We start from the raw sequence: 27,356 nt of genomic DNA on the forward strand, positions 1-27,356 counted from the left end.
TAAAGGACTGGAATAATGGTTGCTGAAGATTCAGGTTTGCCATCACAATAATAAATTCTATTTTAAAATATATAAAATATATATAAATATGGAATCACAATATTACAGTTTATACTTATGTATTTTTGATCAAATAAATGCAGCCTTGGAGAGCATTAGAGACCAAAGACAAAGTTTGGAATGATAGTGTAGGTGGAAACATATTTTGTGTGTAGAGGGGCAGGATTTTTTATTTTTCTGCACATGCTCAAATGAATTAAAAAGAGCCCGGTCTTCACTCTGCTGCACAAGATTCAAGCCCTTGGAAGAACAAGCCAGATTCCCTGCACCCCGTCTCCACTGATCCTGTCATTGTCAGAGGATCCCAGGCTCATCATCCTGAAAAACAGCAAAGCCAAGCAGACAGTAGTGTGCACATATCTGCCCACCAAACCCCAGGCTTTTCATTTGGATCCATTCTGTAACCCCGCCCTCTCACTCCAAGTCATGCCTCCAGTCCATGCATGACAGTTTACAACATCCACTGCCAAAAATGTTTCCTGGATGCATTGTGATGCATGACGCTATCAGCTTCCTGACATCTGAGTTCTGCATCTCCAAAAATTTGTTTTATTTTTTTCTTCCAAGTATGTCAGCAGTTTTTTATTGGCTTGCGACACACTGCCCCCACAGTGTGTGGTCTCATGCATGTGCGGCCTCATGAGGTTTGTTTGCGTGTGTATATTTGATTCCACTCTATGAACATGTTCAAATATGCACTCCATAAGATAAAGAGAAGCACAGGGTCTTGTCATTTCTCCACAGCTTAATAAAGAGCTACACAGAGGAGAGGAGCGCTGCAGCACGGACCTTCCTGATCATTGTAATGAGGACCCCTGGCAATATAGTCAGCGAAGTATAATTGACTTGTTCGTCTCTTATCTTCATAATAAGACCCAATAAGACTTTATGTGACCCAGGGCACATTTAGTTTGCTATGAGAGACATCAGAAAGCATTGGAAGATTCCTCCGCACGCCCATTAAATCTGAAGGCATGCCACCCTGTCTCCAGTCGGCCAGTACTCTCATTGGCTGCCAAACTCATTATGCAGATGGAAAATGCAAGTAAATGATTACAAGACTGGCTGAAAACCTTCCTTACCCATGCACAACCTTCCTCTGCCGTCTGGAGCCTTTCAAGTCATCCAACCAGCAACCCCCCCATCCCCCCCCCCCCCCCCACACACACACACACACACAAAAAAAAAAAAACAGTTCTGTTCTTCTGAAAAAATACACATTCTATATAAATAATAAAACCGCAGTAGTGCCCCTTGACGTGAAAACCTGGTGAAGCGTGTGGATGTCATTGTTGTTGCAACAAGGCCTGCCATCTACCTTTCAGGACCAATTGAAATCAAATTACATATTTTTTTGCAGAGGTAAGGTTTAGCCAGTGAGGGTGAGCCTCGGATCTCTGTCCCTGCTAGCTGATATGAAACAGAACAGCTGTGGATATCAGTGCCCCCGCGCAATTCTCCACTGACCGTGTCTGCTGTGATTTTTAGAGCTGTCGCATTCATTGCTATGGACAACCGTAATGGGATACATCCTCATACATCTGGCATTGAGAACACAGAATTAGATCATTATCACTTAAGCAAACCTACGTCTGGCACATTTTAAAATGTCTGCAAGTAATTTACTGCAAAATTACAAAATTTACTGCATTGCAAGTATTCAGCATCCTCTATTTCCTAGCACATACAAGGTCCTAAAAAGTATTCCTTCTCTAATAGGATTTTTACATTATATGTGGGAGTCTCTGTGTTGTTTAGTGAGATGATAGTGTCTCCCATGTGCCTTCATTGAACTTTTATTTTATTTTTTATTTCGGCCTTCTATTGCTCGTGGCGCGGCGGCTGAGATGCAGGAACATCATTAAAGTAATTTCTACAAGCTCTAGTAGTTTCAGGAAAATAATATGGAGGGGGTGGTCTTTTTTTTCCACAGACAGGAAATCCATTTTTCGCCAAACATTCAGCACTGCCATGATTGTTAGGACAGACAGGACCCATCGCATTTCATGGACCTGTTTTGGAAATGATGGAAAATCTCATTAAGAGATGGAAATTCCGGGTGATGGATTTGCTTTCTATTAAGTTATTGTCGGAATACGGTTGTCAGCCCTGTTTTAGAGTGCAAATTATTCTCACACAGTTCTGTTATGAACCAAAGTGACAACTGTATTCTGTAACTGAATACACTCTCCTAAATTCTCAGCATTTTGAGTGACGTTTGTTAAAACTGATCTGGGTGAATGCAACTGTACTGAAAAACAAGTTTTCTGTCATGTCATGTAGTGCAGTAGACATTCATAGGGCTGCCACAGTGAAGGAATTTCAGTAATTGCAGTAATTTTAAGTAATTCAACAGAGCAATATGCTGTTAATCGTGATATAAATATATATATATATATATATAATATGTGTGTATGTTACGATGTCATTCAGAAACCAATGAATCGGAAACTAAATAACATACTAACATACTATTGACAATTCCTAGTGCTGACTTTATGAAGGTAAACATAAAACTGCATCCTGTTCATCTTTTGTATATCTACAATAAAATCCATATTTCAATTTGGCCACATGACAAAAGACAAATTATATAGCGTATGTGAAACGGAAAAATAAAGACATCGCTTTACAGGTAATAGTGACATACTCTTGTGACACATGCTGTTGGTATAGTTTTTCAGGTATAGGGTAGCTATTGTATATTCTTGTTTAGGTAATAGGTATGTGGTTAAATGTGTTTGTTGTTTGTGTATGCATTTGTGTGTAAGATGAAGAGAACAAGGACCATGCGTGCGAGAGAGAATAAATAGACAATCTGTATGCACCGAACTTTTTTTCTCATTTCTCCTCAAGGTTTTGGCCTTGATGCAGCTTAGCAGTACAGGTCACTCCCTGCTTTGTTTCACCAGCACTTTTCGGTGGCTTATTTATAACGTCCTTGAAACGGAGTAACACTCACATAAGACTTTGTAATAACTGGGCATTTTAAAGAAGTCCGCTATTCTGAATCAAGAATGCTTCTCTCACTGTAACCACATTTGCATGCGACCGTTTGTCCTCTGGAAATATTTTACATTTCACTTTTTAGTCTGTTTGAAAGAGCACTACAAGCATAAAGGAGCGAATTCAGCAGAGGAGGGTTTGCATTCACTATCCGGAGATGAAGAAACATGTTGCATATTAATTAATGACTTGCATTGACATTGAACTGAACTGTTGATAGGAATGCAATCCACTATGCATGATTTTAAGCAGATGATCTTATTGAACCTCTGCATAATAAAGATGTTCTGTCAAGTGTTTGTTAACCAGTGAAGTGGGGCTAGCGAGCAAGAAGGGCTCCTCAAAATATGATAATATTGTTATGAAAAAGGAAAAGAAAACAGTATTCTATGCTCTGCATTCCTTACTGCAAGTATTCTTCTCCCTTGAACTGTCAATTTCAACAATAAAATGTCTGCTTTGATTCAGTCACTAGATGCTTTTCTCAGATGTGAAGTTAATGATTCATATATCCCCGGTTCTGTTGTGGCAACCACTTCCTGTGACTTAGGAAGTAAATAGGAAGTTCAAAATAGCAGCATTTATTTGAAATAGAAATCTTCTGTAATACTGTCAATTCCTTTTGTGTCACTTTTAATCAATTTAATACATCTTTGTTTAATAAAAGTGCTAATTTTCTAAATATTACTAAACCCTATAGTTTGAATGGTAATTTATTTGTTTTTATACATAAAAACTTTGATTAAAAACTAATTTATACTCTGACAAAAAAAAAACTAGGTTACATGTTGTACAGGAAACAAAATTAAATAACTGTTTCCTAAATTAAATAATTAGATGTTATATTGTCTTTGTAATTATTAATTAATTTCTTGTTATAGTTAAATTGTAGTCAAACTTTTTTGGTTAATATCTATAATATTTTTGGGCTAACACATTAACTTTGACAGCCCTAAAAATAAATATTATAATTTGTTCTTTTTTTTTTGTTTTCTTCTCTAAAATTGCAGGTCCCTTTGTGGCCCCCTGGGGGTCCCCTGAGCCCAGTTTCAAAAAGTCTGTCCTACAGGGCCGAATTACCCACAGAGCGCATGTGTAAGTAGTTGACTTTGTTTACTGGAAATTGTTTGTTGAGAGACATGCTATATTATCCCAAAGACAATATGACATCTTAACCTGGCCCCTGCAAATGATATAGGACACCCCACATACATAGAAACAAATAATCAAGACCTAATTATTGCAAAAACAGACAAATGAATGAGAACTATTGAAAAGGGGTGCACAGGAAAGTGTAATTTTCAACTCTGTGAATCTCATTGCTTGATTGCAAGGGCCTGTCGCACAAAGGAGACCATGGCTGACAAAGCCGGCTCCTCGGCTCCTCTGCTAATAGGCTGTTCATTCACATGTTGAGAATACAGCAAATGAGAGGGCTTTTTCCTCCTTGGCCAGGTTAAAACACAGGCTTCAGTCTCTTCATGTACTAATCATTGTCTATTTGCAGGGGATTACGGGGGCCAGCCCACCTTTTATCAATGGGTGTGGTTCAGCTATAATCATTCCTAATTTTCCTTTTGTTCCACTGGTTCGTCCTCACTTATTCTAATTCACCTTCTCTCGTGGCCACACTAACATGCTCTAAATGGGTGTTGCTAACATGTACTGTCAATCAAAGGTTCTTGAGAGTGAAGCGGTTTGAGTTGACACTCATTTTTTGTTTGCCAATCCTGCTTATATCCCACGGCAGGTGGATGGTGCGACTGCGCTCTAGAGGTCTTTTTATTTAAATTTAGACAGATTCGTTTAAGTTTAAGGATTAGGGTAGGGATAGACCCTTAAAACATATAATTATTTCCATTTTTCATGTTATGGGCAATACGATAACAAATAGCCACTATTAAAGTTCTGTACTTTGTCTAAATAAATGTAAAACTAAACATTACAAACGAAAAACCATTCAAGTGCTACAATACGTTACAGGCATTCCAACATTATTAAATCTCAGAAATGAATATTTATTTTTCATGCTGTACACTATAAAGATCACATTTAATAGAACCATTAAATTATTTGTGTTTTAAAGATGAATTTTGAGTGAGTTTTAAATGACAGCATGTGTAAAAAGATAGGAAATCAGATTGATTAGGATTCTTTTGATGATTAGGAAGTTCAGTGTTTATTTGAAATGGCAAATATATCTGGAAAAAAATTGTAAAAGCAACAAAAGTAACTATTTGTTTCCAAAATGAACTAATTGAATTTTATACTGGTTTTGTCAGTTACTTATTGTTTTATTATAATTGTTAAAATGTTTCATTTTAAACATCAGAAACATAAGATATTAGCACAATTTGATATCCAGTAACTAACACACACAAACACACACACACAAAGTGTAATATCATATTTCTAATAACCTATGCTATAGATTAGGTCTGGATCACAAAAAAAAAAAATCCTTCCACTTTTCCATTGTTGTGTTCTGTGCAAAAAAATTAAATAAATAAAAAAAATAAAAAAAAACATTGTATTTAATCTGTGTAACTGTGTTTGAAAGAGAGTGCTTGGAAGTTTCAAAGCTGCACAGAGAAATGGGAGAAGTGTTACACCGCTGGCTCTGGTCTGACTCTAGGAAGTACACTATAGAAGCTAAAGCATCTCCTGTTGACTCACCAAGGTATTTAGAACAAGTTTCTGTAGCAGTAGACAAACAGTTGAATACAGAATTCAAGATCAAGAACAAGGTCAAGATTTAACGTTCAGTTAATGATCTGTGCAGAAGGTAATTTAAATTTGGGGGGAACATGCATTGGTTTGCCCTAGGGCTGGGTGATATGGGCAAAAAATATCAGTCAGTCAGTGAATATTGATAATTAGAAACCAGACCTTTAATTGTTGTTTTAAACTCTTTATGGACAGAACATGGCAAAGATGTCATGTTTTTGAATTCTTGACACTTTTCCAATTATTTTTCCTAACTAAAATAAATATATTTATGTAAAAATATATATTTCTTAGTTTCTGCATGTTCTAGTGAGTGTAATATTATTATACTTTTTTTTTCACTCATAAACGAACATTTGAGAATAGCTTGAATTGACAGTAGTAGCTGAATTAGAATACAGCTGTAAATGTATGTTCATCATCAAAAACAGTAACATCTGTAAAAACCTCATTTTTATATGATGAAATGTAAGTTTTATGAGTTTTATTCAAATTAACTATCAGTATTTCATAATATTGAACATACATCCAACTCTTGTTATCTCTTCATTGAGAAAAATTAAATCATGATAACTATTGTTAGTGTTTTATCGCCCAGCCCTAGTCTGCCCATAGATCTGTTGTTTTTGTAACTATACTGTATACTCTTTGTGATGCATTTCAGTTTGCTTCGACAAACGCTCTAGGTTTTTTTTTTTTTTCTCAACTGCATTAACGGTAGTATACATTTAGTAATTGCACAAGACCAATCATGTATATGGGATGAGAATGAATGTTTTTCCTCGTATTTCATCATACCTTTTTTTTTTGAGAATGAGCAATGGTCACACAAATTCAACTTATTTTTCAATCATTAAAGCATTCATGCATCTAAGGAAATGTGTTTCAAAAAGAGTGAGTGATGTGGAGGTAACTAAAAGTGCATTGGATCGAAGAGATGAAAGATTCTGTATACTGGTGTCCCCGAGTTGAGAATACATTTATCCGTTAATAAACTTGTCTGCATACCTCATGCAATCAAATTCACCATGCATGAGCTCCAGCTTTATCCGCTCGACAATTATCTGCTAACAGCAATTACTCTGCTGAATGGAACCGTCTGAAGCAGGGTTTTGAACCCTAGCCACGGTGTGTAGACTTTCTCATGGTCTGTGTTGGTGAGCGCAGAGCTCCTGTGAGGCAGGATCACCTTGTGTGTATATGGAGATGTAGGCGACGATAGGCCGTCACAATAGAGGCTTTTCTGGTGGAGTGTGCATGTCTGTGTATGAGCACGATTGAGCGTTTGGTGTGTGAAATTTTCCTTTGGTTCAGTCGTGTGTGTGGGTGAGAGCGGGCACGTGTGGAACATGTGGTGGTGTTCTCAGAGGAACAGCGGGGCCTTAATGAGGACTAGCCCTGGATGGCAGCTGGTAAAGTCCAGCCGTAGAATAGGTGGCTCTTCGTGCCCCTTTATGCATGCACAAAGGAATGCTAATGAACCCCGCTGCTGAGTGGAGACTGGGAACCAGCCCACATGTCGCACACACACACTCTTACTTGAAGGCCTTTTCACCATAACTTTCCACCAACATCTACAAAACACAAGGGGGGGCGAGTCTTGTGGCAGCTTGCCTTTGAGTATATGTGTGGGTGTTTGAATTATAAAAAGTGCATTGCTGCCTACCTGTTTCTCTGTGGTCAAATTTGGATTCTCATATCTGGTCTAAATAATTTTAGTGTTATAGTAGTGGCTGGAGTTTGAGGACCCCTCTCCTGTAGAGACAAAAAGCCCTTCATTCTAGAGCCCACCTGAGACCTGACCAAACAGATCCTGTTCTCCCTGCCTAGGCAATTAGACTTCATTTTCTAATTATTTGTCTTTTCTTTAACCACTGTAATGCCCTTCAGAATGCTGCATTCTGACAAAATTAGGCCAGCTTTTCATCCTTTGCAGTTCATGTGTTCTTTAGTAGGTTTCAACCATCATGAGGCAGTTGCATTATCTCCCTTTTCCCTGTGTCTTTTATCAAGTGTATGCATGCTGCTTGTGCATAAACATAAAATATCTTAACTCCGCATTCGAGTCCCTTTGTGAAATCCAAGGTCTCACAGGGGAGAGTAAGTGCTCTTGCCTGTAACCATGTGTTTGTGTCTGTCCATGTGGATGCATGTGTGAAACTTTCTGCTGCTTTGGTCGTGTTGCCATGAACCTTTACTTCAGTTTATATATATGCATGCTGCTTATATATATATATATATATATATATATATATATATATATATATATATATATATATATATATATATATATATATATATCATCATAGCGCATCTCGTCGTCAGTAAAGCTGGTTCTGTGATTAGTAGTAAATCTCCAGCACATGCTTTCAGGTGGAGCGGCATTTAGTCTACTACACAGAACCATAGTTTACTGACAAGCCATATTGCGTTCATTATTCAGGAATGTATTGCATGCGATAATGAAAGCTGGTTGCATAACTTGTCAGTGAACTATGGCTCTATGGCAAGATAACTCCAGATGTTGCCCATGCACCTAAAGAGAGCAGTTCAACTATGGCAAGTTTTAATGAAGCGGATCTCAAAGATGAAATAGTCGGATCATGACCTTTCCCTAATCTCAACCTCAGTTCAGGACAGTTGTCAGGGTAACATATTAAGCCAAATGACAGTTTAAGGAATATCAAAGTGGTTGTAGCTGTTTTCTTGAGTGTGGAGAGATTCGTGGGGGAGCTCAGGAGGAGCACTTTATGGAAGGAGGCTGAGGGAAAGTGAGATTTCAATAGTAATTACGCCGAACGCAAATCATAATCGAAAAGGGTCCTAGAGGCCCGTGTGGTGCCACTTCGTCCAATCAGCCAGGATGACTTCAAGAATATCTCCACGATACTTCAAAACAAAAGTCTCATTACAGGTAATTATGGTTTGCCAGTCTTTGAGCAGAACCTATTGACCCCCCTTCCTCTTCCTTCACTCCCTCAGCACTTTCATCCCCCATTCTGTACAAGAGGCCAAAAGGGTCTGGAGAAGAGAGGTTATTACCTGAACGTGGTGCATCCGACATCACGGGCACTGATGTTCTTCCTCCATTCATCTGGAGTGGCTCACTTTCCGTAGCAATTACTGGCCGTGAGATCAAAACTGGACCATCAGGGGGAATTGCAAGTCCTCTGGCAGACAGTTGCATGCATGTGAATAGACTAGCCGATGGTACTTGGCCATTGAGTGCACTGGCAGAGTGACTCGCAGAGGAAATTGGTAAACTGACCGACTGATCGCACATGATGAATCTGTGGCCAACTGTTACGAACATCCATAGGCTTTAAGGTCATGTAAATTCGCTAATAACAGTACAGTATTGTTCAGGTGCTATGAAATTTAACTTTATTATATCCTGTATGCAGACTAGTATTCTGTATCTAGTGTGTCTGTTTGTGTTGGTCCACTGTAGAGCTGGTGCAGCAGGCCCTGTCATCTGCAGACCATCTCACAATGAAGGCCAGCAGAGCTCACTGTCATATTACTCCGAGACATGTAATTATTAGCCTGTGTCACATTCAGCTGTTTCCTCTGCTACAATTAAGAAAAACAAAAGCTACAGAGAGTACAAAATAGAAAGAAAATGGAACTGAGAAGATAAAATGGGGCTTGTAGACTTGTCTTCATGTGTTCATCTGTAAATATTCTCCTTTTTGTCGCATGTGGTAAATCCCTAGGATATGCTATTGTCATTAGAAATCATAAAGTTCTTTATTTATATTCTACTGTGTGAGGTATTATTTAGGCCTGGGTTCTTATAGTTAACTATAAGACTATTAATAAATAAAACCATAAAAAATTAAATAAAATATAAAAAGCTGGTTATATTTACAGCTAGTTGCCAAGGCAACATTTCTCACTTTCATTTAGTTGAACTAAATTAAAACATAACTTTTTATTTTTTTTAAAGTTATGAACATTTTTACAATTGTAATGCAAATGGGGAAAAAAACTATATAAATAAGTATATAAAAAGAATAAAAACGATATAACGCTCATTTACACTGCAGGGGTACTACAAACTAGCAGTAATTCAAACTGATAGTTATGTCCAGACCAGACCAGACCGTGGTGAAAATCTGATTTTAATTCAGTTTAAACCAACTGTGTGTGTGCTCTTGTTTTTGTGACATATCAGGACACAACTTTGTATAATGACATGGGTATGACACAGGTATTACAAGGAGAGGTTGACTTATGAGGACATAACCCATGTCCCCATTTTTCAAAACGCTTCTAAATCATACAGAATGAGTTTTTCGAGAAAGTAAAAACGCACAAAGTTTCCTGTGAGGGTTAGGTGTAGGGTTGGTAGGGCCATAGAATATACAGTTTGTACAGTATAAAAACCATTACACCTATGGGATCACACTTTTCACAAAAACAAACGTGTGTGTGTGTGTGTGTGTATTTATTCATTTATTTTTATTAAAAAAAATCTTGTGAGACTTTTAAAAAAGTTTGATTTAAAAAGCGATTTTGCTGCCTTGCCTAGTTTGCCAAGTTTAAATGAATGCAACCAAGAACAAGTTTTAAACCTGTTTTCCACCACTTTCATCCTTGTAAGCCTGCCAATAAGCATCATCATATAAAGACTCAACTCCTACTCACAAGTGTTTTCAGTTGTAGAGTATGCAAGAACGATGAAGCACGCTCATATTTGTTTGGAAAACATTTTTGGCACAATGTTGGACCATTTTCTTTTTTAATGTAATGGCAAAAGCATGAAGAAAGGCATCTAAATTAAAGTCTGTCCTTTTGTTTACAGCTGGAAAAAAATGAAATTAAGTTGAAATGTTTGGTCTCACTGCCTGAAATGATTGTAGTCTAGGTGAATAGATGTCCTTGAAGCACAAAGAAAGGTCTTGAAACAATGTGAGGAATGTATTTGTCACTGTTATTTTTCTGAAAGGTGCCTGGTTTCAACTTTGTGCTTTTCGTAATTAGACTGTGGATCTGTCTCTGGGGCTCATCTAGTTGTCCTGGTCTCCACTGACATTCAGACCAGGCGCTAAATAGGAAAAGGATCTGTCACCTGCAGTTGATTTTGATATTCTAGGTATTATCAAGAGTTAACAGAGTTTTTTAAAACGTAGCAGACGTGGAGGACTATAATTTAATAAGAGCCTATTCAGATACTGAGGTGTTAAACCACTCAGGGCTTTATAAGTTATAAGCAATATTTTAAAATCTATACAAAGTTTAAAAGGGAGTCAGTGTTGACAGAAATATGCTAATATGTTCATACTTCCTGGTTCTAGTAAAAACCCTAGCTGCTGCATTTGGACCAGCTGGAGTTCATTAAGTGTGCAAAACAACTACCCAATAAAGCATTATAATAATTTAACCTTGAAGTCATGAATACGTGAATTAAAGAGCATAGGTGTAATTTAAATATATTTCTTATGGAAAAATAATGCAGTTTTACCAATGCTTGAAATGTGACTTTCAAATGAAATATTAGTATCAAATAGCATACTTAGGTTCTTAACTGTTGACAAAGAATTGACAGAGAAGCCATTGAGTTTTAAACAATGTTCTAGGTTATTACATGCAGAGGTTTTAGGTCCGATAATTAACACCTCTGTTTTATCCGAATTTAGCAGTAAGAAATTACTCGTCATCCAGTTTTTATATCGACTATGCATTCTGTTCGTTTTTCAAATTGGTTTCTGAAATGTCTCAAAAGTGTTTCAAAAGTGTTACAAAAGTGTCCTCAGTATCACAGTGAAAGCCAACACTATGTTTGTGGATGATATCTCCCTGGGGTAACATTTAAATTGTGAAAAGTAATGGACCTAGTACTGAGCCTTGAGGTACTCCATACTACCTCTTCATTCACTGCTACAAATTGATGGCGGTCAGATAAGTATAATTTGAACCATGCTAATGCACTTCCACTAATTCAAACAAAGTTTTCTAGTCTATCCAAAAGAATGTTGTGGTCAATAGTGTTAAATGCAGAACTAAGATCCAGTAGCACTAATAGAGAGATACAACTACGGTCAGATGATAAGAGCAGGTCATAATTGTAACTCTAATGAGAGCATTCTCAGTACTTTGATACAGTCTAATAAATGCAGTTATGCCTACAAAATTCAAGATATTGGTACAAAATGCTTCTTAAAGCGATAGCAGAATTGTTGTGCATCTCCGAGCAGCACAGTGGTTCATTTCTGAATGAATCACCATTTTGAACGAATCGTGTGAATCAACGAGTCAAGGCCCAGTCATAAAGAGATAATTTAACTTAATTTCTGAATGAATCAGCCGTTTGAACAAATCTAATGAAGACATTTACCTGCTGGTAGTTTTAGTTTGTTATTTAGAGTATATTTTAATAATAATAATATTAATAACAGTACAATCATTGAAGAGATAGTTCACCCCCAAAAAATTATTCTGTCATTATTTACTTTCATGTCCCTCGTGTCATTTCAAACCTTTCTTTTGTGGTACATGAAGAAAGGTATTTTTTAAGACTGTTGTTGGCTCTTAAGACCAATGACTTTCATTGTATGAACAAACAATTCTGAGATTTTTCTCAAATTATCTTCTTTTATGTTCCATAGTTTACATTAAGCTGTTTCTGTAATAATTTTTTGTTTAATCAAATCAAATATTTCTAAAGCTACAATTTGTAAATGTATTCTTGATACTTTCTGATTCTTGATATTCTTGATATTTTCACAAAAAAATATCTTTAAATAATCTTTTGTAGGTATATTCACAGTTACATTTATTTTGTGATTAATTAATCAAAACATCATGTAATTAATTAGATTAAAACTTTTAATCGACTGATAGCCCTAAATAATATATAATATAATATCATATAATATAATATCTGTACATTTTGTATACAGCTGGTGACTTGGTTCCTGGCCATGTGAAGTGCTCTACACAGCTTTTGGTTCACACACCGCAACATATTTCCTGAAAATTATGGAGATATTCTTCCTATTGATTGTATTAGTTTTCTGTGGTATCGTGGTTATGCTATTATGATGGGGTTTTTCTCCACTATTGTGCAATAGACGGGTGTGTCATTCATAGAGCAGCTCTTTTCTTCTTTTTTGAAAGGACAGCCATCTTTAAATTACTTCCTCTGAAGTTAAAAGGCTTTGCGGCTAATCAGCCTATTATTCTCCACTAATAGATGACCAGTAATTGCAACTAATAACTTATTACTCACCTATACAGATATTCTAATAGCATGTATTTAGGGAACAATTTATTCAATAGAATGAGACCTAGAGAAAGGGAGAGGAAAAGAGTCTATTCAGTGTTCAGAAAAGAGGTGTAAAAAAGCCCACTTACAAAAGGAGCTTAAAAGGCTACCTGTAGCATTTTCTTTTTCCCCTTGCCAGGATTAATATGTAATCTCATTCACAGACACTGAAGCCCAGGCGACATCTTCATCTCAAGATCAGACTCTGGGGCTTTGTTTGCTCTCCTCACATGAGGAAGCTGGGAAGAATTAAATGTGTGTGTTTGAAATGATGGGCAGCAAGGAGCTTATTGACGTCATTCTGAGCTATGAGAATATGTTCTTTAAGTCTTGGATGGCTATAGACAGAATGATATGTGAGCTTCTTGTGCCTAGTAAAGGAAGTTTATGTTGATGCATTTATTGTATAATTTATTGAAATTCTCTTGCACAATGTTGTCAGAGTGCTTTAACCAATACGAAGTAAAAGGATTCTCAGTAACATAAAAACTACATTTGAAATGAATAAGGCTTCAGGAATTGTGTTGAAATCTTCAGGAAAGCGTGAAACTATTCTGTCTGCTAATCCAACCCGCTGACCAGTGTCCACATGATTTCAAAGGCAGCAAGACCAAAGGGCCATTGGCCTTTTCAGACTAGCTATAAGAAACCCAGCACCAGACGTCCAATAAAGAGACTTCTACTTCATTTAAAGGTAATTTATATTCTCTGTCAGCCTGACCACTTTCTTTGGACTGGCAGGTCCAGGCACGCCCCCATGCACTGTAATGGAGTTGACTGGTTAACTTTGTGTTTATGGCTTGTGTGCTGCTGCCCGGGTGAGTGCACTCAAGCACAGCCAGACGGTCAGTGTGAATGGACCGGTCTCATAGCCCACTGCACTCCAATAGACCTCTCTGTCTCTCACTACCTCTCTTTATTTCTCTGTTTTCTTTTCGGCCTCTGGTTTTAAGATTCCATTTGTGTCTGATGTTTTCTTTTTTGTCTGAGAACCTTCAAAATGTTACATTTTTAATAATGTCACCAAGAGAATTTTTAAGAGGCTCTAGGTATTTTTAAAGCATTAAAAAACATAAAGACAAAATTGAGAGCCATTACAAACATCAAGGACAGACAATTCATAATATCATGGGATAGAAATTACTCTTTTGGGAGAAATTGGGCAATGTTGAAATTTAGGAGTTTACTGACATTAATATTCCAGCCAATACTGATAATCCAATACATGTAATTCAGTGAGAAAAAAAACGAATAATATCAGCCTGATAACCAAAAATGCTTATTTTTCTTCTTCTCCTCAACTTTCACTTTCACTCATAGTAACCCAATAGACAAGAATGTCAAAGATGGATGCTTTAAACATATGTAGCTAGAGTTGTTTTTTATCATAGTGTCCTTAAAGCAAAACCCACACTCTAGATTGGTCCATGGGGACTGGTGCGAATTATGTACAGGAAGTCACTTTTAATGAAAAGTTTGTATTACATACAGTCTAGTTTTGAATCTGTGTTTATAGTAGTTCATGCTGAACATTTGTAATCTATCAATTTCCTGAGCTAACTGTAGTGATAGTTAAATGGAAAAGGGTGTGTTGTAATTACTGGTACATTAGCAGCCTGGTTTGACTGCTTGTTTACTAGACTGAAGATAATGAGTAAATCAATGGAACACATTAAGCCAAACTTTAGCTGCGCGACAGAAAGCATTGCCACAAGTAAACAAATTTCCATTAATCACTCTGGTCCCTATGCATCTGGCTCAGTCCCTGAATGTGAGGAACATGGACAGACCTGAAACTTGCTCTTCTTGATGCAGGTGATCAGGATTAGGTTTTTTAATTTGGTGCACATTTATAGCTTTTCTGTAGTTGTTAACCCATCTGTCCGAAAGAAACAGCCAGCCACTGAGTTGTGAATCATTTAGAGCAGTTTAGTCTGATTTGTATTTAAGAACCGGTTCAGTCCATTAATTGAAATGATCTGATTCAAAACAACATTCATTTGCAAATCAGATGACAATATAGTGCCTCGTTTGAGAGAAACTTTAATGGTATTTATTGTTCTGCATAGAGTTGTCCCATGCATGGTTTGCTATACAGTATTATTCTCTACAGGGCAAGTCACGATAGACATGAAACCCTAATGTTTGCATTGTAATACCATGTCTGAAGTATTTCTTTCATTAACCAAGCCTTTTGTACATTTTTGCAGTTGAGCTAGGATCTCTATTGAAGGCCACCCTCACAAAGTGGACGGTGGCTGATGATGACAGTGTTCATCTCACATATTTCTATGTTAAATTCCTACAATTCAAACTAAACAGGAGGGTTTATTAAGTCATTAAATATGTGATACTAACATTATTAATTGGAACGTAGTAAACACTGTTCTGTGAGCACTAGCTGGACTAGGTCTGATGGACATCTCTGTTAGTGTGAATAGGGAGTAAGAGGTCAGTGACCTTGAAGGACAAGAGCTCTGGGTTCTTGACCACTACCTCTGAAACACAATGAGCCAAGGTTAATGGAGTTGTACGAGACATTCAGAAAAAATTGGGTTGTAGATTCATTGTGTGTGTGTGTGTGTGTGTGTGTGTGTGTGTGTGTGTGTGCATAGCCAGTCTAAGTTAAATCCTTTATGTCCTTCTCCATCACGTGGATGTTGTGACCAGCTGTATGTGTGTTCTACCTGTGTTGGCCCTCTGGTTTTACCTGCTCCAGGAATACAGACTATCAACTTCAACCTTGGAGAGCTGTCACATCCACTTTCAGTAACACACAACACAACAAACTATCCCCTCAGCTCAAGAGAGATGTCAGGAGAGATGAACATTTACCCTGCTATTTTGACATGGCTCATTTTTCCAAAACCATCCAATGCCATTAAATAAAAACGTCTTTATTCAGTCCTTTTTAGTCTTTTAGTGGCAGCATAGGTTAGAATGGTTTTGAGAAGTGTACGGGATCAAGAGGAAGTGAAACCCTACAATTTTATTAGGTCCAGTGTCCCTTAAAGGTAGTTTTAGAAAGAGTGTACATGGATCTGCTTTTGAAAAACCAGAGTGTGGTATGTTGACATAGTTTTTTATTTTTTTTAAAGGAATCATGTCCTTATGGTTTCAGGTCTGTATACAGTATGTTCAGGTCTGTGTATGCTATATATATATTATATAGTATTTTATCATATGTAATTACTTTCATGGCCTAAAGTGTAACACTTAATTTTCCATAATGCATCTGCTAAGTTGATGTGATTTACTTTCTTAAAGTCTATATAAAAGCCATTTAAAAACTTTAAAATGCGGCTTGTTTCTGAGCGAGACAGGCTATCCAATAAGAAATTGAAAATCTTTATTTAATGATCCATTGTTTCAGTGTCAGCCCACTCAGAGAGAGCAATGTTTTAAAAGCTCCACACAATAACAGTGTTCACACTTTACGAGGAAAATTTGAAAGTGTTTGAAGCATCATCTCAAAAATGACCCGTGTCAGTTTTTAACATATTTCAGGCATTATTGTCTAAAGCTTAAATGTATGTTTAGAACCAAGTGGAATGAGAATTTAATGGCAATGTTCATAGTGGGACTTTGAGCTGCTTTGCAGGTGACAGGGCGTCCGGGTGACGTTAACTGTGTGTCTGTCGGATGAATGTCCTTGTGTCAGTGTGCTGTGATTTTAATCAGCTGCAGGAGACATGGCTCTGATGGCAAGACAAAGATATGAGCAAGATCACAGCTGGAGGCATGAAGAGGTGGAGGATGAGCGCCAGACATTGACAGAGAAAAGGGTTGTTATTAGTGTCCAAAACCTGGAAATATTTTAATGTCATCTACTATTGGTTCATTCACTTGTTATAAGGAATTTTATGATTAATATATATGAAAATGAAAATTAAATCTAAACAAAATATTTTGTATTGGTAGTTAACCCAAAATGTCATTCCTAACCTTTATACATTACTCTCTTCTGCATGTAGAACATTATTTTCAACAATGTTCTGGACCAAGCTACACTGAACCCATAGACTTTAATTGTTTGAACAAAAAACAAAAACAGACACATTTTTAAGGTATCATCTTTTGTGATCTGCAGAAGTCAGTGAGTCATGCAGATTTTGAACAATATGAGAGTAAGTAAATGATGACACAATTTTCATGTTTGGGTGAACTGTTCCCTTAAATAATAATTAAATATTTACCTGGTTATCTCTTCACCCTACTTGATTTTGTCCTAGAACATTTAACAAGACACTATGGTTTGTTGGATGCTAGTCAGAAACCTTAAGTTTCCTTTATACAAAAACGCTATCAGGTCATTCAGCTGATCTTTGTTCTGGACACATCCGATGTGTGTGTTTACAGAGGTGTATACAAACACGAAATGTGCTAAACAAGATGTATTTGAAGTATAGATTGTCTGCTCTCCAGTCACCCTAACATGCCATCAGTTTAGCCACAGTACAACATCACCTTGCAACTCCACAGCCATCTCGTTCCCCCACTGGCACAGAATGGCTTTATGCATTACTCCTTTAAGGGAGCTCATTCTTATCCTGATTGGCACTGACATCCCTGTTGCCTTAGAAACAAGTAGTCATCTGATCCCAAAAACAGAAATTTCTTTAGAATCCCTGCACATCACGCACAAAAAGCGTGGCATGCCCGGAAACCCACAGTTGTTTCACCAGCACACAGACTCTTTCTCAGACAAAGCCACGCAAACCAGACAAAAGCCTCAGAAACCTGACCAAGGCTCTGTGCTCTCCAGCTCCTCAGAGTCTCAATCTTTTTTTCTTTTTTTTTTCAACATTCAGTCAGACTCAAAAAGGGCTATGTGTTTACGCCACACAGAGGAAATTAATGTTTTGGATTTTAGTCTTTTTGCACACAGAATAAAACTTTTCTCTTTTTGTTCTAAGCACAACCTTTATTATTTCAAATCACCTCTGTTGGAGACTTTTGTTTTCTCAGCAATAGTGAAATTATTGATATTACATCTGCTGAACAAAGAACTGGTACTTATGGCTTGTACGGCATCAGTGAGAACTTTCTGTGGCGATGTTAAATGGCATTAATTTAACAAGTACATTCAGCTTATGAGTTGCTTGATGAAACAAGTGCATGTATAGTACATGTCTGATAAATGCAGCTAACCGGCTTGCGTTCCTCTACTCTTTTGCCTCTCACTGCTTCTGAAGCACTGGCTTGTCAGTGTTTCAATGATGCTGTGTAACTATATAATAGTCATGAATGGTATTTATTTGCTCTTGATATGCTCAAGAATTATCCTTTTACACTGCACTTCAGTGCACCAATAAAGCAAGCAAGTAGAGTGAGAGTGAGTTGAATAGAAATTTCAGAATAAAGACTGTTTCAAAATTAGTTAAAGATGGGATGTTAACCTTTTTCACAGCTTAACATCATATGAATGTACATACAAAGAGCAGAATGTTTTCAAGCTTTTGTAGCTTGTTGTATTTATTTATTAAGCATTCTATTGAAGTTTATTTTATTGTTTTTGCTTTGTTTTGCTTTCATTTGCATTTGATTTGTATTTTATTGGAGTGTGTGTGTGTGTGTGTGTGTGTGTGTGTGTGTGTGTGTGTGTGTGTGTGTGTGTGTGTGTGTGTGTGTGTGCGTCCAAAGATTTATGGTGACTTGATTACCTATCTCAGCAGTCACTTATATTTGTATCTGTCTAGACCTACAATGCAGCACAGAGATTTCAATCTTATGGTGGGTCGGAGAGGGTGAAGGATGAATGAGATGCCTTGTTGGCTTTCTGTGCTTTAACGCTTGTGTCTCCCCTTCACATGACAACTGTTTTTCTATACTTCTATGTGTTTCATGGTTAATCAGTATTTAACAAGCCTCTACAAATCCAATAGGTGTGTGGTGGGTGGGTGGCGAGGTGCAGAAGGAAATGGAATCATTCTGCCAGCCTGTTCCTTGACCCAGCTGTCAAGGACTGCAATACATCTTGTTTCCTGTTTGTATGTATTTGTGGTCTTTTCTGTACGAGCTATACATCAAAAACAATGCCACTTTTGCTGAAGTAGAAAGGCAAGTCAGTGTCCATTCTTACTGTTCGTAAATTAAACTGTCATGTTATATTTAAAAGGTTCATTGTAATTTGTACAACTTGTAATTTGTGTGAGATAGCAAAATCGCACCATATACTGGGTGAATTATGATGACTTGTTTCATTTACATTACATTTATGTATTTAGCAGACGCTTACAATGTATTCAGGCTATACATTTTTACCTGTGTTCCCTGGGAATCGAACCCACAACCTTTTGCACTGTAAATGCAATGCTCTACCACTGAGCCACAGGAACATTCATAACATATATTTCTATATGTGAATAATTACATTTATTTACTTAGCACTGGTCGATTCGGAGAATCTTATTTTATTTTTCCGCATAATGCTATTAAAAGTGTCTAGTAGATGTCGTAAAGCTTTTGCCAAACTTTTCCAACTCCCAGACTGTGTGAAAAGCCAACAGTCTCTTTATCAATCCCTCTTTCTGGTGTCTGTACTAATAAACGTCACTAATTGATTTGAGCGCTGGTGGAGATGGGGGGCTCCAGGGAAGGGGGTGAGTGGGTCATCTCTGGCCCGGATCCAAGATCTTTCATAATAACAGAGAATGAATAAAGAATAAGTGAAAAAAAATGTAATATAAATTATATAAATTCACACACGTAGAAGTAATCATATAAGTAATAATAACACAATATCATCTTTCATTTGATCCAAAATAACAAATGAAAACAGTCATGGTCAGGTACTGATGCCATAACTTATAGTTTTTTCTTGTGTTGTCAGTTCCTTGAATGCAAATGACTGGTACACTCTAAAGATTATTTTATTAGCTCAAAAACAAAACTTAATGCAACAGTTTGCGTCATTTCATGATTTATGACAACTTGTAATGAAATTGTTCAACCAACAAGAAGTAAAGTTAGAAGAACTAAATAATTTGCAACAGAAACACATTTTTACGTTGATTACTCAAAAAAAAAAAGAATGTAGTTCAACCAATTTTTTTATTATCTTTTCAATTAAAATCCACAGCTGTCACAGCACTATTTAATATTTAATGAACAAGCAAGACGTTTGTCACTAGCATTAGTGCATCATTATTAATAGTAAATGTAGTGTTTACCTTCATGTGGTCCACTCTTCAGCATGCAGCCCGTGCAGACTGAAAGAGAACGTCACACATGTTTGTGCCATACGAAGAGCCAAGACATTTTCACAAAGAAGAAGAATGCACCATATCAAGGACACACCAATATGGAGAGGGACAGAGAAAGAAATAAAGCAAAGAATTCTGTATGGAGAGAGACTGACTGCTTTTTCAGATGAATGCAAAATCCACATCCCCAGGCTTAAGGGTATATTTCTATAATTTAAATGTGACTGTTTGGATTTATTCATAACTTGGAAGACTTCATTTTATTCAGTCAAACTGTAATTATTGATTTGAGGTATATTTTTTGTTTAAATACTTTATTATGGAGAGAGATATGGAGATGTCAGTTAAGGTAACCTAAAAAGGGGCTTTGTAACATCCAAATTAACAGGTTATATTCATGCACAGATATTTTTATTGACTGAATTAAGGTGACTACGTTAAGTAATATAATTTAAGTAATATAATTAAAAGCAATTTTTAAAAGTTAGATCAGTAAGAAACGGAGCTATATAACAGCTGACTGTAACCAATTCTGAGAGTGTAAGAAACGTAGATGAAATTGAGTTGCTGAAAAGCATTAACCGCTGTAGGATATGTAATTACTAATCTAATATCAAATCAGAGAAAGCGAACAATGTGCTGCAAGTAAATATAGAAAAGTTAGGTTTTTTTTTCATGTCGTTTTCTTATGTCTTCTAAATTAATCAAAGTGTTGTACGCAAATTCCACCCCAACCCCCCAACCTTAAGGGCACATTTCTATAAATTGAGAAATATAGAAAAATACAGAAAATTTAGATTTTCCCATAGTTTCTTTATGTCTTCTAAATTAGTATAAATATTAAAGTCAGGCGATTATGTTTTGTGTCATAAAGACACCCAGTCTAACCTTGACCATTTAAAGAATTTATCTTCTGCGATTTAATTTAATCTTAAACTACTGAAACACATCTTCGAAGTGATGGATGGTATAGGTCAGAACTCATTAATTCCTCTCGTTCTTTTCAGGACACAAACAAGTGGTCAGCCTTAATAAAGAAAAAAATCTGTGTGTCAAAACTCCTTTTTATTAGGCTATTTTCTGCATTTTTATAAATAACTGAAAGTAATTTTGGCTTGTTTGAAAACAAAATCATACAATATTGATTAATATTATTATGCATATTAATGAGCTGCCTTACAAATGCTTTTCGACTAAATAAACACCAATATTTCTTTGAAACACCACTTTATTTTTATTGGTATTTGCAGTAATTCTGCAAAACAAAAATCAAAATCCAGTTTTTACAGAAATCATTAAATGCTTATGGTAATAAAAAGTGCAGATTTGACAGGTAATTAAAACGGTCAGACAGGTTTTTTTTTTTTTTTTTTTTTTTACAATATAACGCAAACGCGTCTGTTGTATGAAGTAAACCTGTCTTTATAAAGTGCAGCTCCATGGGGTGCCGTGATGTCCTCAATACCAATAAGCATGTTCTTCACGAGTGCCTCCTTCACAAAATTATTTAATTTACTAGGGGAACATTAGCTTCTGCAAGATTTTCTTTTAACAATAATTTTATAAAATAAACCAATAATTCATAACTAATATATTTACATGCATAATTTAGCTACTTAACAGCAAAGTCTATTTCAATAGGCTATGTCTAGCAATTAGTCCATTAATCGTGTTTACTCGATTCTTGGTCGCTCTGATCATCTGTAAAACAAACGTCGACGTCGCTGTCGTTGTCGCTTTTTTGTTCTGCATCTTCGAAGATGCCTTCCATTTTGTCGTCGGATTTTTTGATGCTTTGACCAGGATGCCTCGATTTGACGTGCCTCTCCAAATCTCGCCTGCGCACGAGGACCTTCCCGCAGAACTCGCACCTGTAGGGCGTATTGCCCTCCGCGTGCAGTCGGATGTGTTTGTTGAGATTGCTGGGATCGCCAAAGGGCCTAAAACACACTTTACATTTGAGTGGTTTGTAGCCTGTATGAGTCCTCATGTGAATCTTCAGCCCGTATTTTCTAGAGTACAATTTGCCACAATATAGACACAGATGTCCCTTTTTTGGCTTGCCCGAGTTTGGATTTGATGCGGGCAGAGACTCAAGTCGTGAACGGTTCTTCTCTACGGCGATTTCAGACAGCTGTTGCGTGTGCATCGCTATCTCTCTGTCGATATTCGTAATGGCGTTTAGATCTGGATTCAGAGCTGGTGCACCAAAGTAGTCTGGGTATTTAAACAGGTTGCCGAAGTGAAATTTAAGAGGATAGTATGGGGAACCATACAGGAGCTCTCCGTTGTAAACCGTGAATGGCATGAGGGGTATGTTGCAGTCCCCGTTGTAGGATTTCCCCCCATCAAACTGTGGCAAAGAGAACCTCTCGAAGTGAAAGCCGGCCGGTAACTGGGAGTAGCGCGAGGGGGACAGGGCAGGGTGCATGCGGCTGTCAACGTGCTTGAAAGCAGAGGTCTCCTCGAAATGTGGTAAAAGAGGAAAGCCACGGATGCTGTTTGCGCAGGGGATCTCGGGAGGTGTGCTGTCCATGGAGTGCGCGCATTTTGAGGGCTGAACGTTAGGTAGAGGTGACTTGATGTTCCCCAATAGTTTGCTAAACCCGATATTGTTTTGTTTCCCATGAGGATCATCTCTCACTATCTCAGCCGGGGAGATCTTCGAAAGTCCCATCGGTTTGAAAGCAGAGCGCACGCCGGGATGGAAACCCATGCTGTTGAGCACAGAAGATGTACCGCCGAGGCCCAGGATGTGTCCGGGGTTCCTGGTGGAGGTCACGCTCATGTCAAGGGCTCTGTCCTGCTCCACTGCGCTCGCTTTTTTCGATAGTCCCGTTTTATTGGCGAATGGTGAGGTGGACACGACCCGTTTCACTGCGTCTGACATGAAAGTGCTGTGACCGTTTCGTGGAGAGGAGGACGTATTTGGGATGTCCCCTGATTTCGGAGATCTGTTAAAGTTGTCTGTGGCTCTAGCTTGCTCGTTGTTAGCCAAACTTCTGCCGTTGCTTAACGCACAATGGAAATGCACGTGAGCTTTCAGGGTGTTTGGATATTTGAATATTCTCCAGCAGTACCAGCAAATGTAGCGCTCCTCGCCTGAAACAGAAATGAAAAAGCAATTAAATGGCGTGATTACATAGAGCCTTTTTGAGTTTACCAAAAATAAAAATTTAGTAGGCATGCGTTATAAATATGTTTTTAATGCACATAATTTGCATGAATTGCAATGAATGTTTTTAAAGCACTCATGAACGAGTATAAAGTAATTTCTTTATCAGAAATGGTTCTGAATATAACCTTTTCCCCCTACTTTTTATAACCACGCCTTGGTCACGTTGGCATGACACCATTTGGGCAGTCTGGGGTCAATCTTATAGATGTAATGATTTTGTAATCTGCAAACCTCCCTTGTTTATTGTCACCATCAAAAGAGCAAGCGCCGTCCCAATCTGGCGCTTACAAACCAATACATAGTGACTTTCTCTGTGCGCTTTCCCGTGGAATTGACGGCAGCTGTTGCTTGAAATCGCTAGTCGCATAAGACAATGAGGCTGGCCCATCTGTTGACGCTGGAGAATAGGAAGCGTATGTCAAGGAGCGCACCGCGTATTGGCCAGAAAGTAGAGCTCACAGCACAGCGTCGCAAATCAGGGCAATATACTTCCCACATAAAAGTTTGCATTCACTAGCCAACAATACATTACGCAGCCAGCTAATTTACCGTAGAGCACCTTTTTGAATTTATTAGCTTTTGAATGCATGAATAGTAATGACTAGATGACATTTGTTAACCTCTTCCCCTCGCAAAACTGGATTAGTGAATGAATTAAGAGAAATAATATTGCCTTAGTACGGAGTCTATGATCAATCATATATAGCAAATACAGTAGCCTTGTATTTGTGTGTACTCAGCTCGATAGCTAATTCTCAACCAGTCAATAGGAGTTCCTGCCCCAGACGACAGACTTTTCGATTTACTAACTAAACTCGGTTAATCTGACAACATTATCAGATAAGCCTATTAAATCGGATTTGAATAGAATTTGCCCTGATTCTGCTGGTGGCAGCGTTACTTAAAATCCGTTTGTTGCTAAACTAAATATTTATACCATTAGAATTTAAAATATTCTGTTTAGAAATGCTTAATTCGATTATACCAAAATTGTTTGAGTTACCTTGGGGGGAAAAGCTATTTCATTTCAAAAATAATTTCATAATGTTAATGACTACAAATAACCTGTATTTCTGAAATTTGTGTATTTTCTACTTAGGCCTTTATATATATATATATATATATATATATATATATATATATATATATATATATATATATATATATATATATACACTTTTAAATAAACGAATTTCTAGTGTAAGTCTTACCTTTTTCGTCATGTGTTGGAGTTGCAGTCGTAGGAATGTCAAACCATTGCGCCAGCGCGTTGGAATACCAAACACTCAATTCTTCTCCTGCCTGTATCTCTTTCAGCACACGGTAGAATATCTTTTGAAAGAAGTACAATTATTAGAAATTGTCTGTAATTTAAATAGGATCAAATGCATTCGTTTTTGCTTAACTCACCTGTCCTCCAGGTAAATCAGAGAATGCCTCGAGGTTCTGTTCTTGACTGTTCCTGGCCGCGCGTATTAAACCGATCCAATCTTGGATTGTACTGCCAGACTCATCCACGAATTCTCCCCTCACCAGTCGAATCTACAAATACACATTTTAACATAAACACCATGTATTCATTTGTTGCCTTGGCTTATAACGAAATGTAGCTAAACCGAACTGTTCAGCTTGCTTTTTTGATTTAAGAATAGTATTTTAGAATATTTATCTAAACATTTTTAAATGTATTTTATATACATATTTTAAATGCTAATCATTTCAGATTTTCTTTTCTTTTTTCTCACACATTGTTAATTATCACCGCAAGGTATTTCAAACAAATACGCGTTAACCATCCTTTTATTCGGTCTATTAGGCAACAGCGACAGTTTTCAAGGAACATAATTGAGTTGATATGAGAAACGAATTTGAAGAGTGTCAAAGCATTTCTATTCTGTTCAAACAAATTAAAGATTAAAGCGTGACATTTGACACAGAGATTGCACCTGATGATCGCCCAGGGCCCGCGGGGCTGCATTTACGCGCATCAATCACAGAAGCAGACAGCGTAAAGAGCTCCAGTCTATTTACAGCTTATTTAGGAAAGTAAATGCCATTTATATGTGACGCCTTTTACGCCCCTTTGATTTACGAATATTGCGCATTTTAATAGTAGAATAAAACAATGTAAAATATTTTCTATAATTTTAAAACGTATCAATAATTAATATTGTTTTAAATAAATGGATTTAGCCTGTATTTGAATTAACGATTTATACTAATAATTAGTAGTGTTTCCAGTCAAATTTAATTGCCATTTTATTTAGGCTACTATTTGGTTACTATCTGGTTTACGGTTATCTTTTCTAAAAATGAAATTTTACTTCTTCGGCATAACCAGCCATCAAGCCTTTGAAATTTAAAGGGGAAGAGGGCATGAAATCTCGCGCAGAAACTCAAGGCACCCTATTAACGCGGTTAAGTAAAAGGCGTAGAATGACATGTTGTCCTGCTAATATAACTCAATTATTTCCAAACTGACAGCACAAACCAATTAATACGAGAATGCTTTATGAAGAGTGACAGGTCAGCTCTTTACTTTTTTTTTTCTTTTCTTTTTTTTTTAGCTGCATGTTTCTTTCTTTTTTTTTTTTTTTTAGATAAAACCAGTAATATTAATAATGAATATTATCTAAAATTATCTAAAAATAAATAATAATTATTATTTTCTGTTATAATTCAAATATAACAGTATATTTTAAAATATATGTGCATTTGTATGTAGTTGTCATTCAATAAACTGAACAAAAAAAATAGCTGCAGAAAAAAATACGAATGTTAAAGGTATATTTGCATTCATTAGCCAGTCTACATTCTACAGTACTTTGCATGTCTTGTTTAAAATGTCACGAATGCATAATCCGTTTGCAATGGGGGAAAAATCACATTTGTCTCACGGTACATTTTTTATAAACAAACTTTCTAAAGTCATAATAAAAAGACACTGTCTTCAAGGAAATAAATCAATCTAACTCACCTTCTTTTTCACTCCAAGTTCCTTGCGGTCCGAAACGTACTTCCCTAGTTTGAAGATACCCGGGACCGGTCCTATCCGAAGCCCGGCTGGGATGCTGCAGTCGGCGACCACGCTGATAGTGGGTGTCCGAGTCGCTTGCATGGCTGACTCTGTGTGGGGCTGTGCTATCAGAACCAGGAAGTCCAAGCAGGCACTGATTGAGATGAGCAGAGAGTCTGAGATGAGGACAGACTAATATCCCCCCGCCAAGTGACGCGGTGGCGTGTGTGATCTGGCTTTTCTTATGGCGCTGTCAGGTACCCCCTCGGCACATTAATGCGCAAGGGCGGGCAGCGCGCTATGAGAGAGTTGCGCTCTTTTAGCAGCTGTAGAACCCTCCGAGATGGTCACATGGAGACTTTCCCTCACCCTCACGCATAATGAACCGCTCCAAACGGTCAAGAGACAATAGGCCCCAGCGACCTTCCCATCCCCAAAATCCAATTTGTCAAGGGCAGAGAAAAGAGAGTGCAGAATCAAAGGTCTGGCGCAACCATTAATCCTCAGCATGTGGCTTTGTCCGCCAGACAGTTCCGATATTTTAAGTGACAAATCCACTGTATAATTTCTCCATAAATTCTCTTCCCTTTTATTGTTCCTATACAAACCAGTTTTTGGAAATCAGTGACTACTTTAAATCTACTTGGCTGCATCCTTTTAGGTTTTATGTACTTCAAAGCTCTTTATTCTCTCCCTGGCTGCATTGTCTGTTGCCGTTTCAACAAAAGGAGCAGGAATGTTTGGGAGACTTGTTAACTTCTATTGACTCCCGGCGTGTGCCGTGCTGGGACCGGACAGGTACTCAACGGGAGAACCAGCCAAAATTAATAAATAAATAAAGAAATAATAAGAGTCGCTTTCAGAATTATCATTTCATACTTTTTGACAACAGGT

General features: G+C 37.2%; 1 protein-coding gene and 1 long non-coding RNA gene across 2 annotated transcripts in view; one reads left to right on the forward strand and one right to left on the reverse strand.

The window, feature by feature from the left end:
- Window positions 1-27,356, forward strand: part of LOC128030548 (uncharacterized) — a 47,744-nt gene that overhangs the window by 14,236 nt on the left and 6,152 nt on the right. The window contains exon 2 of the long non-coding RNA XR_008187925.1: window positions 4,077-4,161. This is a non-coding gene — a long non-coding RNA (uncharacterized LOC128030548). The remainder of the gene's footprint in view (window positions 1-4,076; window positions 4,162-27,356) is intronic.
- Window positions 21,315-26,693, reverse strand: LOC128030534 (PR domain zinc finger protein 13-like). Its single transcript, XM_052618243.1, has 4 exons — window positions 26,424-26,693; window positions 24,857-24,988; window positions 24,658-24,778; window positions 21,315-23,370 (listed from the first exon to the last, which is right to left on the reverse strand). Exons 1-4 carry the CDS (start codon window positions 26,562-26,564, stop codon window positions 21,932-21,934), a joined length of 1,833 nt encoding a protein of 610 aa, XP_052474203.1. The 5' UTR covers window positions 26,565-26,693; the 3' UTR covers window positions 21,315-21,931.

Source organism: Carassius gibelio, chromosome A16 (genome assembly GCF_023724105.1).
Source record: "Carassius gibelio isolate Cgi1373 ecotype wild population from Czech Republic chromosome A16, carGib1.2-hapl.c, whole genome shotgun sequence".
Lineage (NCBI taxonomy): Eukaryota > Metazoa > Chordata > Actinopteri > Cypriniformes > Cyprinidae > Carassius > Carassius gibelio.

Excerpts from the sequence above, each read along its gene's own strand:
- LOC128030534 (XM_052618243.1), bottom strand. The coding sequence starts at position 26,564 with ATGCAAGCGACTCGGACACCCACTATCAGCGTGGTCGCCGACTGCAGC. Across the intron at positions 24,779-24,856 it reads CTGATTTACCTGGAGGACAG|ATATTCTACCGTGTGCTGAA; the intron begins GTGAGTTAAGCA and ends TTCTTTCAAAAG. Across the intron at positions 23,371-24,657 it reads TCCAACACATGACGAAAAAG|GCGAGGAGCGCTACATTTGC; the intron begins GTAAGACTTACA and ends TTTCTGTTTCAG.